Genomic DNA, 18,920 nt, shown 5'->3' on the forward strand with positions numbered 1-18,920 from the left:
GAATTGTTTTTTTCCACCTGTTCCTTCTGCAAGGGCTAAGAACCTTTATCCATATCTTACTAGTAAGGGAACACCTACTTCTGATGTGTAATTTTGGGAATTTAGTGTAGAATTACTGTGAAACAATGGCAAGTGTGTAAGCAATGCCACTGGGATTAAGGTTGGATTTTTCAGCAGTAAACTGAATTTCTGATTTTTAACTCAGCGTATTAATATTTTAGATCAGTGCCAGATAAGAACTAACGAAAATAAACATACCTAAGCAAAGTTCTAGTATTTACCACTGTAGGACTCATTGCCCCCACACTCACTTGGCAACAGCAGATACCAATTTACATGTAATTTGTACATGCAATATAACACTGAAATCTGTGAGTCATTGAATATAGGATCAGAGCTTTATTCAACTGCAATGTATTATAGCCTCAGATTATAATTCTTGAGCAAACAGAATATTACAGTATTAAAGTTCTTACTTTCACAAATATGGTAAAACAGCTTACATTAGGGGTGATATTTAAGGTCAAGTTGTACCTGAAGAGAACTATTAAAATATCATGAAAATTACCATTATGGAACAAAGAGTGCTTTCTTTCAGAAGTAACCTCTAAAACTACATTCTACTTCAAATTCTTTTTTCTTATTTTTCAGTACCCACCAGCTCAAACTGGGCTTTAATCTGACATCTACATCCCTGAGCTGCATTGTATGAATAAAAAGAGACAGAGATGAACAACTATAAGCTCAGCTTAAAATCTAGCTCCCAACTTTTTTGAAAAGATGACCCTAAATAAATACAATCAAGAGGATACTACAGTGTCAAATGTAATGAGTGTTCTAAACCTTTTTGTTATTTCATATGTACTCTCAAGTGAAATTAATAGGCTTGAGAAAAATTATTTGGAGTAAGAATTCCTTATCCTAGGGAAAACTATCATGCCTTCTGCTACTACCCCCACCACATGAATAACTGAGAAAGTAAAAAGCTCAGGAATGTGACGGTGGAGGTGACAAGATGGGTGAATAGGTTGTACTCCTAGGCTAGTACTGCGGTTACTCATCTGAACATAAACTTACACAAGGAGAATTTACTATTTCTTCTTCTAAAATACTCAAATATTAACTTACAAACAGGCAAAAACATTTGTTCCTCCTACTGGTTTTCTGGGCTTTTCCCCACCCACCAGAAAAAAAAGAAAAAAAAAAGAGGCAATAGGCTCTTAGGGCAGCTGCAGCTTATTTTATACACATATACTAGCACAAAAGGGCAAACAGTCAAGAGTGCAGAGTAACAGGTTACGTTCCCAGTGAAAAAACATTCACCAAAATAATGGGTAGGAATCTATATAAGCTAAAAGAAAAAAAAAGAAAAAAAAACTCAAATGACTAGGGGAAAAACTACATAGACTCAATATACTTGAAAAAACAGCCTTGATTCAGCAAAGTATTGCTATTCAGGGTCTCATTTAAACCCACAATTCAATTCCGCTGGTATGATCAGTTTTTGGTTTGTTTACTTGTTTTTTTAAACACACTTAAATTTAAACAACACAAATGTGCTGTACCCGTATCTGTGGACAAGCAAGATGTAAGCTAAGTCTGGCTTAGTAAAAACTATGCACTTGACAGATCCATGTGACAGAAGATACCACACGATAATGTTTTCTGCCAGTGCTTGACCCCGAAGTCTGTGACAAATCATAAGACACTTATTTCTTCACCTTACTGGCCTGCTGTGTGCCTCCCTGCCCCTACCTGTTGCTCTGCAGTTTCAGAGTCATATGCAATTGCATTTATTTATATTAGACCACAGGCCAGCCTGAAGGCCCTTGTCTTTCTGCAAATGATCACCTATATACACTTCCACTTTAAATGTTTTTCCTCTTTTTTCCCCCTTTTTCTGGACATGTTCCTGTATAATCTTTCATGCACTAGCTGCCTTGTTGCTTCTAAAGCTATGTCCCAGAAATCATATAATTTCCTTCCTTGAAAGGAGCAAAATTTAATCATCATCTCTTTGTCCAACTCAACAGAAAACTATTGAAAACACAATAATGGAGTACCTATTAATATTTAATATAGTTATGTTCAATGTACAATTGTGAATAAGGGAAGTGTTCTTATCTTTTTGCAGTGAAAACTACAACACTGCTTGTGGCTGCATTCTACAAAATCCTCAAATCATCCAGCTGCCACCCCCTCACAGTCCACACACTTAGCTTTCCTTCCACAGGAAATCAAAAGGAAGGAGATGGTGAGCATCTGTATTGTGTCCCAGTATTGAGGCGGAGTCCAAAGAGATAAAGACCTAGATTATTCACACACAAAGTACTTAAGGGCCCAGATTTCCCTTTAGATGCAAAGACCAGGATGAATCCTAGTCTTTGTAAGCAACTAACTGCTCACTCAACCTCCTTTTTGGGCATTAAATTTCCTTAGTGCCTTCATGTGTAATAGCTTTTCCCTTATTGTCTTTTCAACTGATTTCAATTATTTGCATTTTAATTTTGAGCTCTATAATTCTAAAATCCACACACTCCTGCTAAATCAGACTGAGAACCGCATAGTGATCTTACAGAAGAAAATATTACCAACTTGTCTTTGTGACAGAACAGTAAGTAGGTATAAAATTGCAATGGTCTCTACGCCAGTTTTTTTTAAGCTCTCTGCTTGTAAGATGAAAGCCTAATTTGATATTTTTGTAGTTATATAACAGTTCTAATATTTTGTGACATTTTGTATTGTGACACTATAGATGAAATTGTCATCGGACTGACACCCTTTACTGTTTATTCCTTAATTACAACTGTTAACAACACTGCAGAGAAGCGTGCTAATCTGCCATCACATATTATGAAAACAACTTTATTGTTACAAACACCAACACCCACTCAACAGGATATTTCTAAGATGGCAGTTTCTGTTAAAACTTATCAGTTTAATGGACACTTCAATAGAAAAAAAGTTTCAAATGAACTCTTAACATTCCTCTTGAAAACATAAAACAAATTGTAATTGCAGTTGAAGTTTATTTTTTTCATGTAAGTGAATCTTCAGCTAATTTTAATTCAGACAAACCAAGCACATGATTTCAGAGAGAACAGTCTCTGCAGATGTTGGTTCTTCWAGACTACCTAGACCTCCTATAATTTCCAGATAGAAGATGGTTACCTAGTTCTTAGTGTACTATGAACCCCCACAACAGTTAATTAATGAATAATTAAAGTATGTCTAATTAAATTAATGCACACTTTGCAATGGACGATTCTCAAGTTGCTCTTTTAAATAGAACAGTTTAGAGAGGTTAGAGCCAAAGCAATCAGGCCATTTAGGAGAGGTTGCTAAAGATTACATTTAGAGGAGGTTGCTAAAAAGCACCACTGTTTCAATAAAAGTAGTTCAAACATCCCGAGTACAAAAATAATTCATATTCACCATGTAACAGAGGTTAAGCACATCAATCAGTAACAACTTAGTTTCCACATCCTCAGGTGCTGGCAGGGGCCAACATTCTTCCTCTTACTTCCAGGCTGGGGGGGGAGGATGGAAGAATGACGTCATACATGCCTTTAAATTATAACAATCTTCCATCAATCAAATTATAACAGTCAAGTCTAGGTTCTTAATTTAAAATGCTTTCTAGGTTTTCCTTGCTTTAGATGGCCTTCCTCAGGCCAAGTCATACACCTGGAAAGACTTCCCAGTGAACTGGTATTTCCAAATAAGTACTAGAGTAGTGTAAGGTAGCTCCTTTGCACAAAGAGTTAAGCCCACTGTACAACCAAAACTCACTGATACTACACCTCTGCAGGAGGAAGCTGAGAAGCTGTTCAGTGTCTGAGAAAGAAAGAATTATGTCCTTAGTTTCTATATGTCTGCTTGTTGGACAGTCACTGTGGGCTAGCTTTCTGCTTGGCTCTTTCAAATCTTTTATATCTAAGCAAAAGATCTCACTTATCAGTTACGCCAACATAAAGAAAATAGCACTAAGAGCAGCCTAGAAGTGGCAAAAATAAACCAGAGATTTGTTTACCTTTTCTTGTCTTTTTTCCAGCCCATTAGAGAGGAAATACACAGTAGGCAGCATGGTGGGGAAGCAGGGGTGGGGAAAAGCAGCAGTAGCAGAGGGTAGAGGCAAAGCAAGTGGCAATGACAAAAATCAGGGAAAGCAAGATGTCTAAATTCAAGGTGTTTCTTCTACAGCTGCTATCATTACAGTTGGTACACAAGTTCACAGTTCTAAACCAAAGCTATTCTGTCTGATGTAAACTGCTTGCCTTTCCTGTTAATGATAAATTCTTCCCTTCTCCCTCATCCACAAAGATGTTCACAGGACAGAGGACAATAAAGGAAGAGAACACACAAATTTGTCTTTACTTATCGCACTAACACGTAAAAGCAGAGGATTATAGAAAAACTAAAACTCTTCTCATACTGAAGAGGAAATTGCCCTGGTATGTTTCCATACACCAGAGTTTCTCACTTCTGATCTTAAAAACCCTTTTGAGTAGGATTGCTCCTCTCATCATGAGCAATGATGGCTCTCCTCAAGCAAAAATCCTGTTCAAACTAAGTATTTTTACACAACAAGATAGTGAAAGGACACTCTCTAATACAATTAATTTTCATTTAAATGATTTATATTACAATTTAATGACATGATATTCCATTGCTTGATCAGCATGATACTGTTTGCTTAAGTCAAAAATTAGGAAACAAAATCAGAGTGTTTACTTTTGTGACTCTTCTTCTGGGGAGCTTATGTTCTGTTTTGCAGATTTCATTTTCTTTAAACCAATAGGAGCTTCTGCTCTTCCTAAAAGAAATTGTTCCCACTTGGGAAGAGATTCTTCTACTGACGCCCAGTAGAGAGTCTGAGAAAGACACCACAAAAGAAATTTTAATTAATTTCAAAATCCTCATCAGTCTGTCGTAAAAACAATACAGTTATGCAACATGTTATTTATCTTGTCTTATGAGTGAAGCAATTCAGAAAAGAGCAAAGCACTTGCATATGAAATTTCAAATCTCTTGTACCTCACAGAACAGCAGTCTGGAAGGATTTCATTCTATACTGTGAACTGTGAAGTGACTGTAAGTGCCCTCTTGTGGTAAGCAACAGATTAGTTTAGATGTTGCCTTTAACAAAATAGTTTCTGTGATGATAAACTTTTCCAGAAACAACTTTTATATTAAAAAAAATTCTGTTAGTGGAATTTATTTTTGAAATGAAAAAGCAAACTTTGCTTTATATTCACAAAAACATTCTGTAAATTTTCTGCCCTAGAAAAGTTTGCAGTAATGCAGTTCACAATATTTATGTGCTATTTACAAGTCTTTTTTAAAAAAAAATCACTGACAAAATAATTGACTTTAATACTTGGGTCATGAAAGGAAGAAAAACCCTATCTATACATTTATCTTATGGTCTAAGAAACACATTCTGGACTGTCTAATCCTTTCTCTTGATTGCTCTATATCTTGAAGTAATAAATGTAACTTCTGTTTTATCAGTAGAATGGACATACCATTCATCATTTTTACATTAGTTCCTTGAGTATTTCTTCTTCAAAATCCTAAGTGCCATGTATTGTTTTTTTTCCACAAAATACGTGATCAAGAGCTGGATTAAGCCAATAGTTAAATCTATCCAGCGATCTGAAGTATTTTTAGACATTGGAAAAAGTATTCATTCAGAAGAAAAGTATTTTTGCAACAGGAAACTTCTATAGTACATATGTATTAAGCTTTTTTTTTTTTTTTGTATACTTGTTTAAGTATATAACACAGAAGAAGCATATCACAAACTGAACATCTCCCCAGAGAGTATTAGATTCCTGGCTAACCATTCTGATCCTCACATGTAACTCAGATATATCTATGGCTCTTACAGTTTTACAAAAATATTTTCTTCAACAGATTTACTCAAAGAATCTTTTTTGACAAGCATATGTGCTGTCATACAAAACTACTCTGACTTAGCAAGCTGGGGATCCATTATAGGCTTAACTTTCAAACTATATTAATACAGACACATATACGGTTGAGTGAAATATGCTCAGAAGTGTTTTGGAACAAAGTATGCACAAGAATTTTGTACCATGAAAGAACTTTCTTTTTTCCACTATTTACAGTACTCTCCTTTAAAATATATATATAAGAAAAAGGCTGAAATAGGATCTGCAAATAGTAACTACATTCGCCCTAAAACTCCACCACTGCTGCAGGGTGTAACAACTCTCTACCCACGAGCAATTGCTCCAAATTCTTCAATTTGTATGGATTTTAGTCTATATCCAATAAACAGCTTAGGCAGCTAACACAGGGCAGAGAGAAAAATCAAAATTCCTAAGTCAAAAACTGATCCAAAAAACTCTCAAGGTGTCTTCAAAGTCCTCCAGGAGTCTAAAATTCTACTTCTTAACACAGTGAAAATAGATTCAATCTCAGTAGCTTGGCATCCTTCTCAGCATCATCCAAGATGTATGGGTATCTAGAAAAAATGTACCCTTTTGCCTAAAAAAATCCTCTAAAAATCCACYGAATTGGCATTCTCATCATGCATTCTGTCACACTGATAGGAGTAGGCCACTTACAAAATGTGATCATGGCCAAAACCTTTTAACAGTAACTAGAACAGGAAGCAATGCCTCTCATTTAAGTAACAGCCTAAGGATTAGGACACCTGTTCAGCAGGTGTGAAACTAATGTGCAACATACCTCTCTTCACAGCTTGACAAGGCTAAATCCCATACTTCTTTCCTCCTTTGACAGTACCCTAACACCCAGACCAGCATGGGACTCTGCTATGCCTATGGAAATTAGGCCACTGTACACAACGAGCCAACAATCCACTGGTTCCAGAAATGCAAGCAGGAATATGGCTCTGTGGCCTTGTGGTTCAGGTGCTYACTTTGCATGAGGAAGAGCTGTGGCCTGATTCCTGTTCCCAGGACTGTTTCTGTATTCATCATTCATTTGTCTCCAAATATCTTCGGAAAACAGTCCTGAGATTAGAGGAACTGAACTTGGTATGTTGCATCACGACACTATTTACTTCTCAGCCTAACTTGTTGTTCAAAACTTGTATGTTTAAATACTGTTTTGGGGACCACAGGTTGAGAAGTATATCAAGTGTTACTGCTATAGCAGTACTTTTCCCAAGTTCCCATACAACCTGATAAAAGAACTCTGAGAAGTGAGAACTTCTCCATTCATACTGATAAATTGTTGACTCTGAAATGTAAAGATGACAGTCTACGGCAAACTCAAAACAGGATAGCCATAAAAATGAACCAAATAGCTCTGAAATAACAATCATACAAATCTTTACAATCTTTACAATATTTGTTTTTATATTTGATTCTATTTTTAAATAGAAGTTTGTATAGATTTGAAAGCTGCTAAATATTTCCACCTGAGTGCTCCAGAACCTAGGGACCTTGCCCCAGAATTTAGGTTCAGCTTGCAGTATGTAGGCCTTTGGCTATACCAGTCACTGGATTTTAAAATCAATTATTTTCACTTTAAGAACATGCTTCGAGGGAAGAAAAAAAAGGGAGGGGGAAATATTTAGTAAATAGAGAATGAAAAGATAGAGTTCTGGAACTTACTTCTAACTTAACAGTATCAGGATGTGGAATTAAATACACTCTTTCTTGCAGCTTTTTTTCTGCTGCTTCTATATCCTAAAACACACAATATAAAAAACAAACACAGGCAATATGAAAAGAACAATACACACACATAAAGGCATTTAAATAAACTAAGTAAACCTAAGAAGTATTCAAACAGTAACACTGGAAGTTTTTCTTTCTGTTTAGTCACCCTGAAATCCAACTTGTACCAGTAAGAACAATATGCAACTGTTTCTAGAGATGTCTTTTGTATATTTTTGATGTAAGAATAAATTTCATTACCAGATAATACTGTTGCTGTAACACACCACTATTCTCTCTGGACACTAGGGTAAATTACAGTCAGATTCTGTTCTATAATTTATGAAAATACAGGGGAAAAAAACAGAATTATTTTCTATGTGCTGCATGCAAACTGAAGTATGTATTCTGGCTACTGTAACTGTAAAGTAACTAGGCAAATTATGTGCAAGATCTTTACTCCTCAAGACAAAGATGATTTGCTAATATGCATGCATAACATGTGCACAAAAATGTAGAGCTGCAGCAAGCTGTTCAGCAGACAAACTTGGATGACAATGCATCTCACATAGCTTTCTTATAAAAATCAGTATTTGGGTTTCTGCTTGTCCAGTGGATGTGTGCTGGAGTCAGAGGCCTAAATACATTTTTTCAAATGAAAAAGAACAAACCAAAACATCCCCCCAAATCAGCTGCCCTCCCCTTTAAAGTTCTGACCCATTCTTGTGGGCTTAGTTCCATACCCAAACATTGAAGAGATTGAGTGGTGGGCAGATGAAGAGAGACAGAAAGGGACGTGGGAGTGGGGTGTGAAGAAGCCAAAGCTGAACAGAGTGGAGGGGGAAAGAAAGTATAGCAGATGGCAGAGTTGGGAGCAGAGAGCGGGTGTGAAGAGTACAACAGAAAAACTAAATGAGAGAGGAAATTCCCCAAAGGGACTTCCCAAATATTCACCACCACTGCTGCTGAAGAGAAGAGTGAGATTCTGTAGGAGCATATCCACAGTAGAGACCAAACATGATTACTCGTATTGAATAATAGCCAATCTGAATACATCAATAAGTAAACAGTGCTCAACTCAAGTTCAGTTCAAAAAATATGGCTCAAAAATCATAGAGTATGATTAATAAAAGCAGAACCCAGCCTTACTGTTAGCTGGAGATTCAACCTGGTAATAGAGACACAGTTTGTTCACGCAAACTACCATGTTCATTTTAATCATTTCATTAATTTCTTTTATAGCATGACTATTCTCTTGTACATAATTACAAACTTAATCTAAGCAAAAATACTTTTGCCCCTTCTACAGTAAAGGGCATACTCTTGTAAGAAGATGTCTATGGGATGTCTGAGATAGAACCGACTAAATCTCAGACTTACCCAAATCCCAGCAAATAGCAAGCACTTGCTTCTTTTCGGGTGAGAAAAAAGTGACAAGGGATAAGTATGGGTGTGTGTGTGGGGGGGAAATATGAGCAAAACCAGAAACCATTTGAAGTCACAAAATCAGAATAACAGAGGACACAATGCAGACTTAACTATCCTAAGCAGCAAAGTTTCCTGCATGTCCTTAGAACAGATACACCAAAAACAGCACCAAATGAAGCTCATCATCAGTATGGTTCAGACCAAATTTGGAGAAGCTAACAGCATACTAAAAAGGAAGGATTAATGTTCATTTCATATTCTTTCATAGGATATTCCTCCTGTAGAATTTTTCACAAATTTCACATAAGTCATTGGAATGTTTACGATGACAGGAAATGAATGTCTTTCAGGCAAGAAAGGAGACAGCAGTTGTGCATATATGTTTAGCAGAGAAGGTCACTTTGGCATAGCCTAGATATTGGATGTGTCTTTTTGTTGCTCACTCTGTTTTTTATGTTGTGCAGTCTATTGTCATTCAGAATACTGATTTAATGACAGACAGCGAAAGAAATTTTAGCTGGAAGGTGCAGTATGCTTTAGAAAATAACTGAAACTATTGAAAGATTAGATGGCACCTCTTGCATGTCTATACAACTGCCTAACTTTAGGAAAAAGAAATTCCTGTCATCTATATAAAAATAAATGTCAGCAGTGAAAACTTCTTCAGAAAAAATAGTAAAGCTAAGATGTCACAGTATTGAAAAATGAGAGCATCTTATAACACTTTCACTAAAACTGCAAGGAGTGGAAGAAAAACAACTCAAGACCCTTCCCTAGAGGTAAAATGGAATGCATGCCACATGTATTGCTTTTAGGGGACCAAATTCATTGTCACTTATATTGGCATCAGTCTGGCAGAACCCCTCTTAAGTAATTTTAGAATTACATTCCTACAAAGGGGAGCAAATTTGGTCTAAATCACCTAGCAAGTACTAATAATTACATAGCACATTCTTTATATTGTCTGTTATAAGCTGTTACACAATAATAAGAAATATTATTAACAAACTCACTAAATTAAATTGTAACTATCAGGCTAATTACTGGTTTTATGGTTGGAACACTATATATCTATCAAATAATAAATTATATATTTTAATACATAACATATTATAATTATAATATATATTATTAAAACAACATCCTCTAATCTGCAATATCCCTCTAAAGCTATCAAGGAAAATACTCTAATAATTTTATTAAAATGCTGAGCAAGTGCTTATAATGCTATAATTTCAATTAAAAAAAAATCTAGTTTCCTGGCTTCCTACTGATTTGAAAATAAAATAATTTTGAAATGCTTTGCTTTGCATAAATACCAACCAGAACAGAGAAAGAGAAATGTCTTTTTCTATGATCACAAAATAAAACCAACTGATTTTGCTTAAATGCTGGAAAACAGAAATGCAAATAAAAAAATAACACTTCATCATGTCCATGTATTTCTGAGTAGGCCAAATCAACAACTCTCCACATGGTAACTGTGAAATGTACAGTGCCTGGTATCAGTAACAATATTCTGAAGCTGGCACATTAATCAGTCTTGTTTTCAAGCTTCTCATATATTATTCTGCAAAGATTTTTTTTCCTGTTTTATTCTGTTATCAGAAAGCATCTGCAGGAGTACATGCCTGTTAAAACTAGTAGGAAAATTAATAGATTTAAACTGATTTATGCTGCTTTATCCTGCAACAGAATTTGTTTTGATACATATGTTTTTGGTTTTTTTCCTACAAACACCAACATTTTTGACACTTGAAAGGAACAATTTTGAGGATGTGACAGTAGATGGCAAATATCTGTGTAACTGCAAAAATATTTACACTTTCTGTATATGTCTGAGCTATTGTTAACATTTCCAATACAAGAAGCTTTCAGCATGCAGAACTGTATCCTGCATTTATTATATTTGCTTGTGTTAACTTAGAATGCATCTATAAAATATGATTTATAAAATACAAATTAAATAAATAGAAATACAATTATGAAAAAAGAATATGGAAATGTGGGAATCATAATACATGAAATTCCTATATTTTGCATCCCACTCATTTAGTTAAAAAAATCCCCCACTCCTCACTGGTCTCAGAGTAAAGCAGCTACGCTTTGCAGAGGGTTTTGATTGCCTCTGCTTCATACCAGTTTGCATGAGTTCAAGTTGGAAAATGTTCTTGTCACATAATGATTAAGAAGGTATCTCTGACTAACTGTTCTGTCTTGTCTGCTGTTCCCTAAACATAGGTTCCATATAAATACAGAGACTGCATGCATAATTTATATCCACCCAAAATACGAGTATTTTTAATACTAACCCATGCTCAACACGGAGAGACAAAAATTATTCAGAATACATATTAATCTTATTTTTCTGGAGTAAAAATTATGATTTCAAGAGATGCATTACATGCAAGACCTTAATAAGTAGGAATTTAAGAAAGTGCTTTAAAAAGGAGAAATTTTCTGCCATTTCCTGATCAGACCACCATTTTTTAGACGTGTTCACTTCAGTGGTCARGTGCAATCAGTTCAAACTCAGATGCCTAAGCCAGGGGTTCCAAAAGCTAGTGTTCCAGTCCCTGCAACCCAGCCTAGATCTTTTCCATTGCCAGTGCACAAAATTTCTGCTGAATTTACCAGGAAACACAAATGTTACCTGAATATGACAACAGATACCTAGAACAGCTATTATCACTACTGTTTCACAGTTAAGAAGAGCAAGAGACACCAAATACTGCTCTTACAGACTTGCAGGTGAGATTTTTGAAGTCATTCTACACCTCTTAAAAGAAAGATATCAAACTGAAAAGTTCTTCCACAACTTCACATGACTACAGCCAGAGAGTAACTCCTACCACAGATTAAAAGCATTATAGGTTGGTCAGCTCCTATTTCCAAATACATCCCCTCTGTCTAGAATCAAAGCATAAAGGTGCTTTAAGTCTTGTCAGACTCTGAAGTTCTCTTAAGCAGACATGCAATAGCATGTGTTACCACTCTACATGTACTTCAAGAAAAAAAAAAAGAAAAAAAGACAGTAGCAGCTGCCACCAGGAGGCTCACATAAGAAGGCCATGTAAAAAAGGTAGCGATGCCATCAGATAATAAAGACTTGTCATTTAATACTTTTGGTCAAGTTCCAGAAGCAGGAATTGGATATAGCAGAATTCGAACAGTAACTAGAGAGCAAGCAACTTAAAAAAAAAAAAAAAAAAAACTCTAAGCTACATAACCATGACATTTCAGTGAGGTTCCTGGTAGTTGCAGAAACTTACATTTAGAAGTGCTGCATTCCTTTTACGAGCTGCATCAGCTGCTTGAGTTTGCCATGTCTTTTTAGTCTTTTTGTCTCCTAGATAAGTCTCCATCTGCTGTAGCAGCACTGATCTCTGAGACAGTCTACAAAGGAAAACATTTTGCTAAGTGGGTAGAACATTTTGCTCAGGAGCTAGAAAATAACCTTTTTACCTTACCCAGTTCTCTTCAAAACTATGGGGCTAATTAAGCCGGCTGTAGGGTGGGTGTGCTGGAGGAGGGAAAAGGTACAAGCAGACACCACCTGCTGTGCTCCTATGAAGCCATAATATTGCAGCCAGCAGTCCTCATATGCTAAGGTGCTTAGAAGCACTGAATCTCCCAGAACAGTAAAGACAGGGTGGGTTGGGGTGACTTGATCAGTGCTACTCTTGCTCACTGGTAAGTACTAGTTGTTACCAGAAAAGCAGATTTTTCTGAATCATTATTGTATTTACTTCACAGTCTGAGTTTACCGGGCAACACCGAAGTAATTCTATAATTGAGGTTTAGTCTTCCTCAAATAGGAATTTAGCAGTGATATGAAGTTAACAATAAAAGACTTCAAACAAGTACCAGCACTGGAAGTCAAAAATCCCATCAAACCAAATGCCCCTAAAGGCAACTTCGGATGCTAATTCCAATAGTTCACGAAGAAAGAGTGCCATCTCCTGGAACACCAACCCCTTGTTGAAGAACCACTGCGTTCTATAAAGGTCTCTGATTTCACTGTTCTCAGGACCGTCAGGCACATCTCTTCAGATCTCGCAAGACCACAACACAAACTACAGTGAGGCAGGCCACAGCACTGAAACAACTACTTACATCTCTTCATGTCTCCTAGCAAGGCGAACCTCTTGAACCAAATAGGATGTCATTTGCAGCTGTTTGCAAGTTTTGCCACTCTGCAAAAGTAAAACCAAGTGAAATTAAAATCTTCCAAACACATTCATGAATAYCTAGTTTTTGGTATTAAAGAACTCCGTATGTTAAGAAGTTGCATACATGATATTTATATCTTAGCTATCTCCTTAAATATCTGCTTATGAATTTTAATATTCACTATAAGACATTATTGCATTATGCTTTTAACACATGCATGCTACTAATACAGTAAGTTTTAGGAAAATCTTGCTGATTTTAATAATTTGAGGGAACTAAAATCTGATTTTCAAGTTTCAAATTTAACATAATTTCATATCTCGGTTGCTTATAACCTGTATGGGAAAATTAGGCACTAGCATAATTTCTGTAGTACCATTTACATTAGTGATTTCTGGCTTTTGTCATGCTACTCAGAACACTCAAGTTATACTTCTTGTGATTATCACTTGTMGTTACTTTGCAGAGACACAGTGCCCCACTCACAGAAATCTATGTTGAAACACACGTTTGATTAAATTAAGTAATTTAAGCTATTAAGCCAAGTTTCTTTCTGAGCTTTTGAAAAACTAAGTGAAAAACTTCCTGAGCTTTGCTGTTCAGTACTGTAACAATGAAGGAATATAGTTATTATTTTTTAAACAAACATGAAGCAAATCAACCGCCCACTCTGCACATATACCAAGATCCCATAGCACTTTCCAAGGGGCTTGAAAAATTCTTTACAATTAACTTTCTTCACCTCAGAGGTGACTGCATTATTGTCATGTAAGTGGAACTGAGCTAAAATTAAATAAATAGAAGCAGCTATCACATCTTTATGGTGTTGAAGGGTGGGAGAAATAAAGCATCTCATTCAGATAAAACGTGAGTAAAGGCCTCCCTGTCCGAGCTTCACAGCTTACTCTGAGGCAAGTTATTTGTACGCACACTGTTGCCAAGCATTCCTGGTGAGCTTCAGGTGTGGTTTGYGTCACACTCTCAAAAAGATCTCTCTCCAATCGGACTATGTCTAAGGCTTCCTCCCTGCCCACGAAGGGGGCATCCCCTCTAATGTCCTCCCTTCAGGCAGGCAACTGCCACGCTCACAGCCGGGCGCTGGCAGGCCCAGAGGGGCCTCCGCTCCCCAAACCCGGGCAACGCCTTGTGCAGTCAAGGGAGGCCCTGATCGCCTCCCTTTGCAGGGACTTCGCCGAGGCGCGAGGGAAGTGCAGCAGCAGCAGCGGCGGCGCCGCTGCGGCCGCGGGGCCCCCCGACGCCCCCCGACCCGCTCCTCTCAGGAGGCGGCGGCCGGACGCGCCCGTCCTCGAAAAGGCGGGAAAAGAGCGACCACGGAAGGGGGGCGGGGAGGGCGAGGTGGGCACGTGCCCGCCGCCCGGGGCGCGCGCGGCGCCGCCCTTAGCCCTACCATTGCGAGGAGGGGGGAGGACCTAGGAATGCGCCGCCTAGACCGGCGGGAGGTACCATTTTATACCACAGAGGAAGGAGAGGACAAGAAATAAGGGGAAAAAAACCTCTACTTTACCTTCATCCTCGCTGCCTTAGAAAAGCAAGGCAAGCACCCGCCATAGTCTCCACACCACCCTTTCCCCCCCCCCGCTGCCGTGGAGACGGCCGGAAAGGTAGCGCTCAGCCGTAGCCTCTGATTGGCCCCGGCTCGCCTCAGGAGGCGGAACCTTGCCGGGTCGGGCTCCGCCTTCGCCACCGGGATTGGAGRAGCGAGAGGTGGTGGAGACCAATGAGCGTGGGAGGGCGGGCCGTGAGGGGCGGTTGGCGGGAGGGCGGGCTCGCGCAGCGACCGTTGGCCCTGGGGGCGGGGCGCGGTGTGAGGAAGCGGCCGGCTGCGGGGCTATACCCGCGCGGCGGGGCTGAGGCTCGCGAGATCTCTGCAGCGTTTCGGGCGGCAGCGCCGAGCTGTCACTGTCCCCAGCCAGTATCACTTGAGCCAGCCCCTTCCCTGGCACACGCAGTTAGCAGTAGTGCTGGAGGAACTTGGTGGACTTGGCCGCCAAACGCACGCAGGAAGAAGTACGTTGTGTCGTYGCGTCGTCGTGCTTCTTCCTGAGTCCAGTTGTCAAAGCCTGTGGTGTGATCTTGCCTTCTGTATTTGAGGGCAGGATTTCTTCCAGGTTTTTAAAACAGAAGAATTATTAAGGCTGACTCAAATCATCTGTGTGCAAACTTTTATCAAAAGGCGCAGTTTAATCCTTTTAATCCCTTTTTTCCCCAAAATGTTTTGTCTTCACAGAAAACATAAAGGAAAAAGACTCTAAGCAAATGCAAATTGAAAGGTTGTTCATTTTTTTTTCTTGGCTGCCTGTTAGATTTATGCACATTTGCAGCTGCAGGTGATTTCTAAAAGCAAAAGCTCATCTTCCCCATTTTCTTTTCAAACACTCTTATCTTGGTGTTTAAGATGTCTCATCACAAACCTTTCTTACTGAAAATCGGAAGATTCTTTCTTGTGATTCTTCAAGTCCTTATCTCTTCTGTTTTTTATCATTCTCTTATTTTATGTTTCTGCAATAAACCTGCATTAATTCACACTATGACATATAGTTAAGTAGGAATTCTTTAATGTACTTGTCAACTTGCACCTGCTTATTGCAGCATTCARGCTAAATAGTACTTAAAATCTTGCCTCTATGATTTGAGGATGAGACTTTTCAGTAAGTAATAGGGGGAAATAAGAGCCTGTCCTCATTTCTAATGGTGTGGAAAGATAATGGTTACAGTCTCACTGAATTTAATGGAAGCCCTAAGTGTTTTACATGCTCTGCTTTCAGCTATACCGGTTCTCTTTAATGGTAGTAATCTTTCTTTTTTGTAGCATTTAATAATTCCAGAAAGAATATAGACAAATTGAAGTTTGGTTTACATAAGCCACTAGATATGCCATTTGTAGTGGGAATGCAAAGACAATTTTACTCAAGCTACAGATACTATCAATTACTCAGTGTTTCAGCAGCAGAGACAGAATGGAAATCATAATTTCCTAATGAATACTTTATGTGACAGTAGGATAAAACACTCTAAGTTACAGCTAACAAGCATTTGCTTTGGAATTTAGTATTTTTTCTTCTGTATTTAATATTTCAATATTAATATTTTTTTCATTAGAAGTGAAATATAACCTAGTTCAGTTTGCAACTGGTCAAGAATATAAGCTTTATATAAACTTATTGTAAGAAGAAAATTGATGGTAACAGTCAGAAATTTCCAATAGCAGACTGTCTTGAAGATATAGTTTATGGTATCTGCAGAGCACCCATAATGAAGTCAGTGTAAGAACAGGGATTTATTGGTAGAACTTACTTATATAGTGAAAGGTAATCTCTGACATACCTTAATGTACTGGCACCTCACTGTAGCACACTCTATAGATTAATATATTGTCTTCCCTCCCTCCCCCCTCATTTTCCGGTTATTCTGCATGTCGCATAGAAAAAATAGGTTTTTTTYCCCCCCCTGCAGAAACTAGGTCATCTTTTCATTAAATATATTTTTCTTTAAATGAGTTTACTGTTGAATCATTGATTAAATAACTAAGTTACAAAAAAACTTTTAAAAATAGATTTCAGTGCCTCAYTCCTGTATCTATGTTCGCTGCCTGTGGTGCAGGCATTATTGAGTGTACAGTTTAACATTGGAATAGTGTCTTTGTTGCTTGGTAGTAGTTTTCAGAAGAAGTGCTAGGCACAAGATCTTGTCCCTGTGTAGTCAGTACCTAAACGTGGGTTAAGGATTTGCTGTTGGCACTGAAATGAGGACGCTATGGCCCTGAATTTTTCTTATCCCCACAATTTGATCTTTGAAAATTTAGGATAAAAGGGTGTTGCAAGAGAAATTGGTGAGTTGCAACACTAGGTGGCACTTAAACACAGCTAACGAGGACTTAAATATTGCAACATGTAAAAACAGTCAAACACATTCTGTTCTAACATGCAGTTAATTATATCCTCAAAATGATGTCTTGGATTGATATTACTAAACAAACATGTATAAAATGTAATTACAGACAACTGAAATAAATACTGTAGACTTATAATTGCAAGATATGTTTTTTGCTTGTAATATGCTACACACCTGTGCACAGTTTATATAGCTAGTATTTTATTTTGTCATTTTTACTAACATTTAGCATGGCTCAGTTTAGCTTTATGTGCTTTTATATACTGGTACCAATTTGTGCCATATGTCAGTTTTTAAAAATAGAATGTTTTTATGTATTTGGATTTTAAAACAGGAGCATTTCAAAGGGAAAACAGTAGGATAGCAGGTTTTTAATACAAAATAACTTCAAAAACTTTTTAACATACGTACATTTTGGATTTCTTTCATATTGCTTTGTTTTCCTCTTCTTTGTGTACTTCCTTCTTGGAGGTGCACCTCTATTGCTATAGTATCTTAATATCCACTTAGAGGCCAAAAGTGTATCTGTTACAAGCATTTCTTAAGYGTTACCATTGCTAAAATACACCATGCCAGCAGGGCACTCTAAGAGCCGTGAAATCCCATCACACCAGCTTGTGGCCATCATCTTGGGCTCTGTTCTTTTTCCTCCTATCAACTACAGGAGTAGTTGGCAGCTTTTCAGTCAACTGCCCAGGGCCCATACAAAGTTACAGGTTAAAAAGGCAAAAGCATACAACAAAATGTCCTCCCAGTGCAGGAGTTAGTCAGTAAAGCCACAAATATAGAAAGTGCAAAAATTGCCTTCTAGGTTCTCTTTTTTCCCCCTCACCTTCCAGTATTCAGAGAGTTGATCTCAACCTGGTTGATCACAGATCACAAACCATATTCTCTTCAGGGTTACATGTACTTGGCTTCATTGTAGTAGTAAGATTAGAGCCCAGATGAAGCTTATAAATGCTAAATGATGGGCCAACCCAACAACACTGCAAGTTCCTCTATTTGCATTTTGTTGTTTGGCAGCTGATATGTTTGTAGCTTCCTCATTGTGAAGCTATCTAAAAACCAGCAGCAGCTATACAGATGAAAATATGAGATCTACAGTTCCATACTTTCTGTGTGGGGCTGGAAATGAACACTGGTGTTGCTGAGCACCCGTCATCCTGTGCAAAACCAGCTGGCCAAACCAGGGACACTTGTATCAAGTCCTGAACATGATTTGGAAGACCTGTGGAAATAGGAAGAATTATACATAGCTGTGAATGTGAAGAAGCAGAGATGATGGGACTCCAACCAGTCTGTGTGCCCCTGAAAGGGCAGTGTAAAAGGATCAGGCCAGGGCTAACTGTGGCTAACTTAAAGAAGAAGAAGAAGAAGAAGAAGAAAGGTAGTTGTAGAAGAAGGACTTAAGGAAGGGAATGTTTTCCTTTATGTTTCAAGTAGAATTTTAAAAAACCCTGATAAATATGATGAAGCTAGGAAAATCAGCATTCAGCTTCAAGTTGGTCAATTTGTTTGCTTTAGAGAAAGATGCTTTAGGTTCTGGAACAATCTTTCCAGGTAGTAGTAGATATATAGCTGTGAAATGCAAGCCAGCCTTATGATAGGACTTCAGACAATTTACTGGTACACCCATTCAGTACCATCAAGGGGGTATAATACATGCCCTAACAGATGTCTTCCATCAGTGGTTTCTATGGCACAGCTAGCTCTTTTTGAAGATTTCAAGCAAATAGTTTGGCCCTTGAG

The 18,920-nt window shown here is 37.8% G+C and overlaps 1 protein-coding gene across 2 annotated transcripts; it reads right to left on the minus strand.

Annotated features, from left to right (window-relative positions):
* Positions 1 to 376: 376 nt before the first annotated feature.
* CEP15 (centrosomal protein 15) lies at positions 377 to 14,863 on the minus strand. 2 transcript variants are annotated; one of them, XM_085300117.1, is made up of 5 exons: positions 14,785 to 14,863; positions 13,203 to 13,282; positions 12,359 to 12,482; positions 7,614 to 7,688; positions 377 to 4,874 (listed from the first exon to the last, which is right to left on the minus strand). In XM_085300117.1, exons 1-5 carry the CDS (start codon positions 14,788 to 14,790, stop codon positions 4,731 to 4,733), a joined length of 429 nt encoding a protein of 142 aa, XP_085156243.1. In that variant the 5' UTR covers positions 14,791 to 14,863; the 3' UTR covers positions 377 to 4,730. The 2 variants fall into 2 exon arrangements, with proteins under 2 accessions (XP_085156243.1, XP_085156242.1); XM_085300116.1 differs by lacking the exon at positions 14,785 to 14,863 and adding an exon at positions 14,190 to 14,414.
* Positions 14,864 to 18,920: the final 4,057 nt, after the last annotated feature.

Source organism: Rhea americana, unplaced genomic scaffold, assembly GCF_003343005.1.
Source record: "Rhea americana isolate MKP2758 unplaced genomic scaffold, rheAme1 scaffold_16, whole genome shotgun sequence".
In the NCBI taxonomy this organism is placed as follows: domain Eukaryota; kingdom Metazoa; phylum Chordata; class Aves; order Rheiformes; family Rheidae; genus Rhea; species Rhea americana.

Bases quoted from the DNA above. Each gene is read 5' to 3' on its own strand.
- CEP15 (XM_085300116.1), bottom strand. The intron at 12,483-13,202 runs GTAAGTAGTTGT...TTTCCTTTGTAG, and splicing joins GCTAGGAGACATGAAGAGAT to ACTGTCTCAGAGATCAGTGC. The intron at 4,875-7,613 runs GTAAGTTCCAGA...TGTCTTTCTCAG, and splicing joins CTGATACTGTTAAGTTAGAA to ACTCTCTACTGGGCGTCAGT.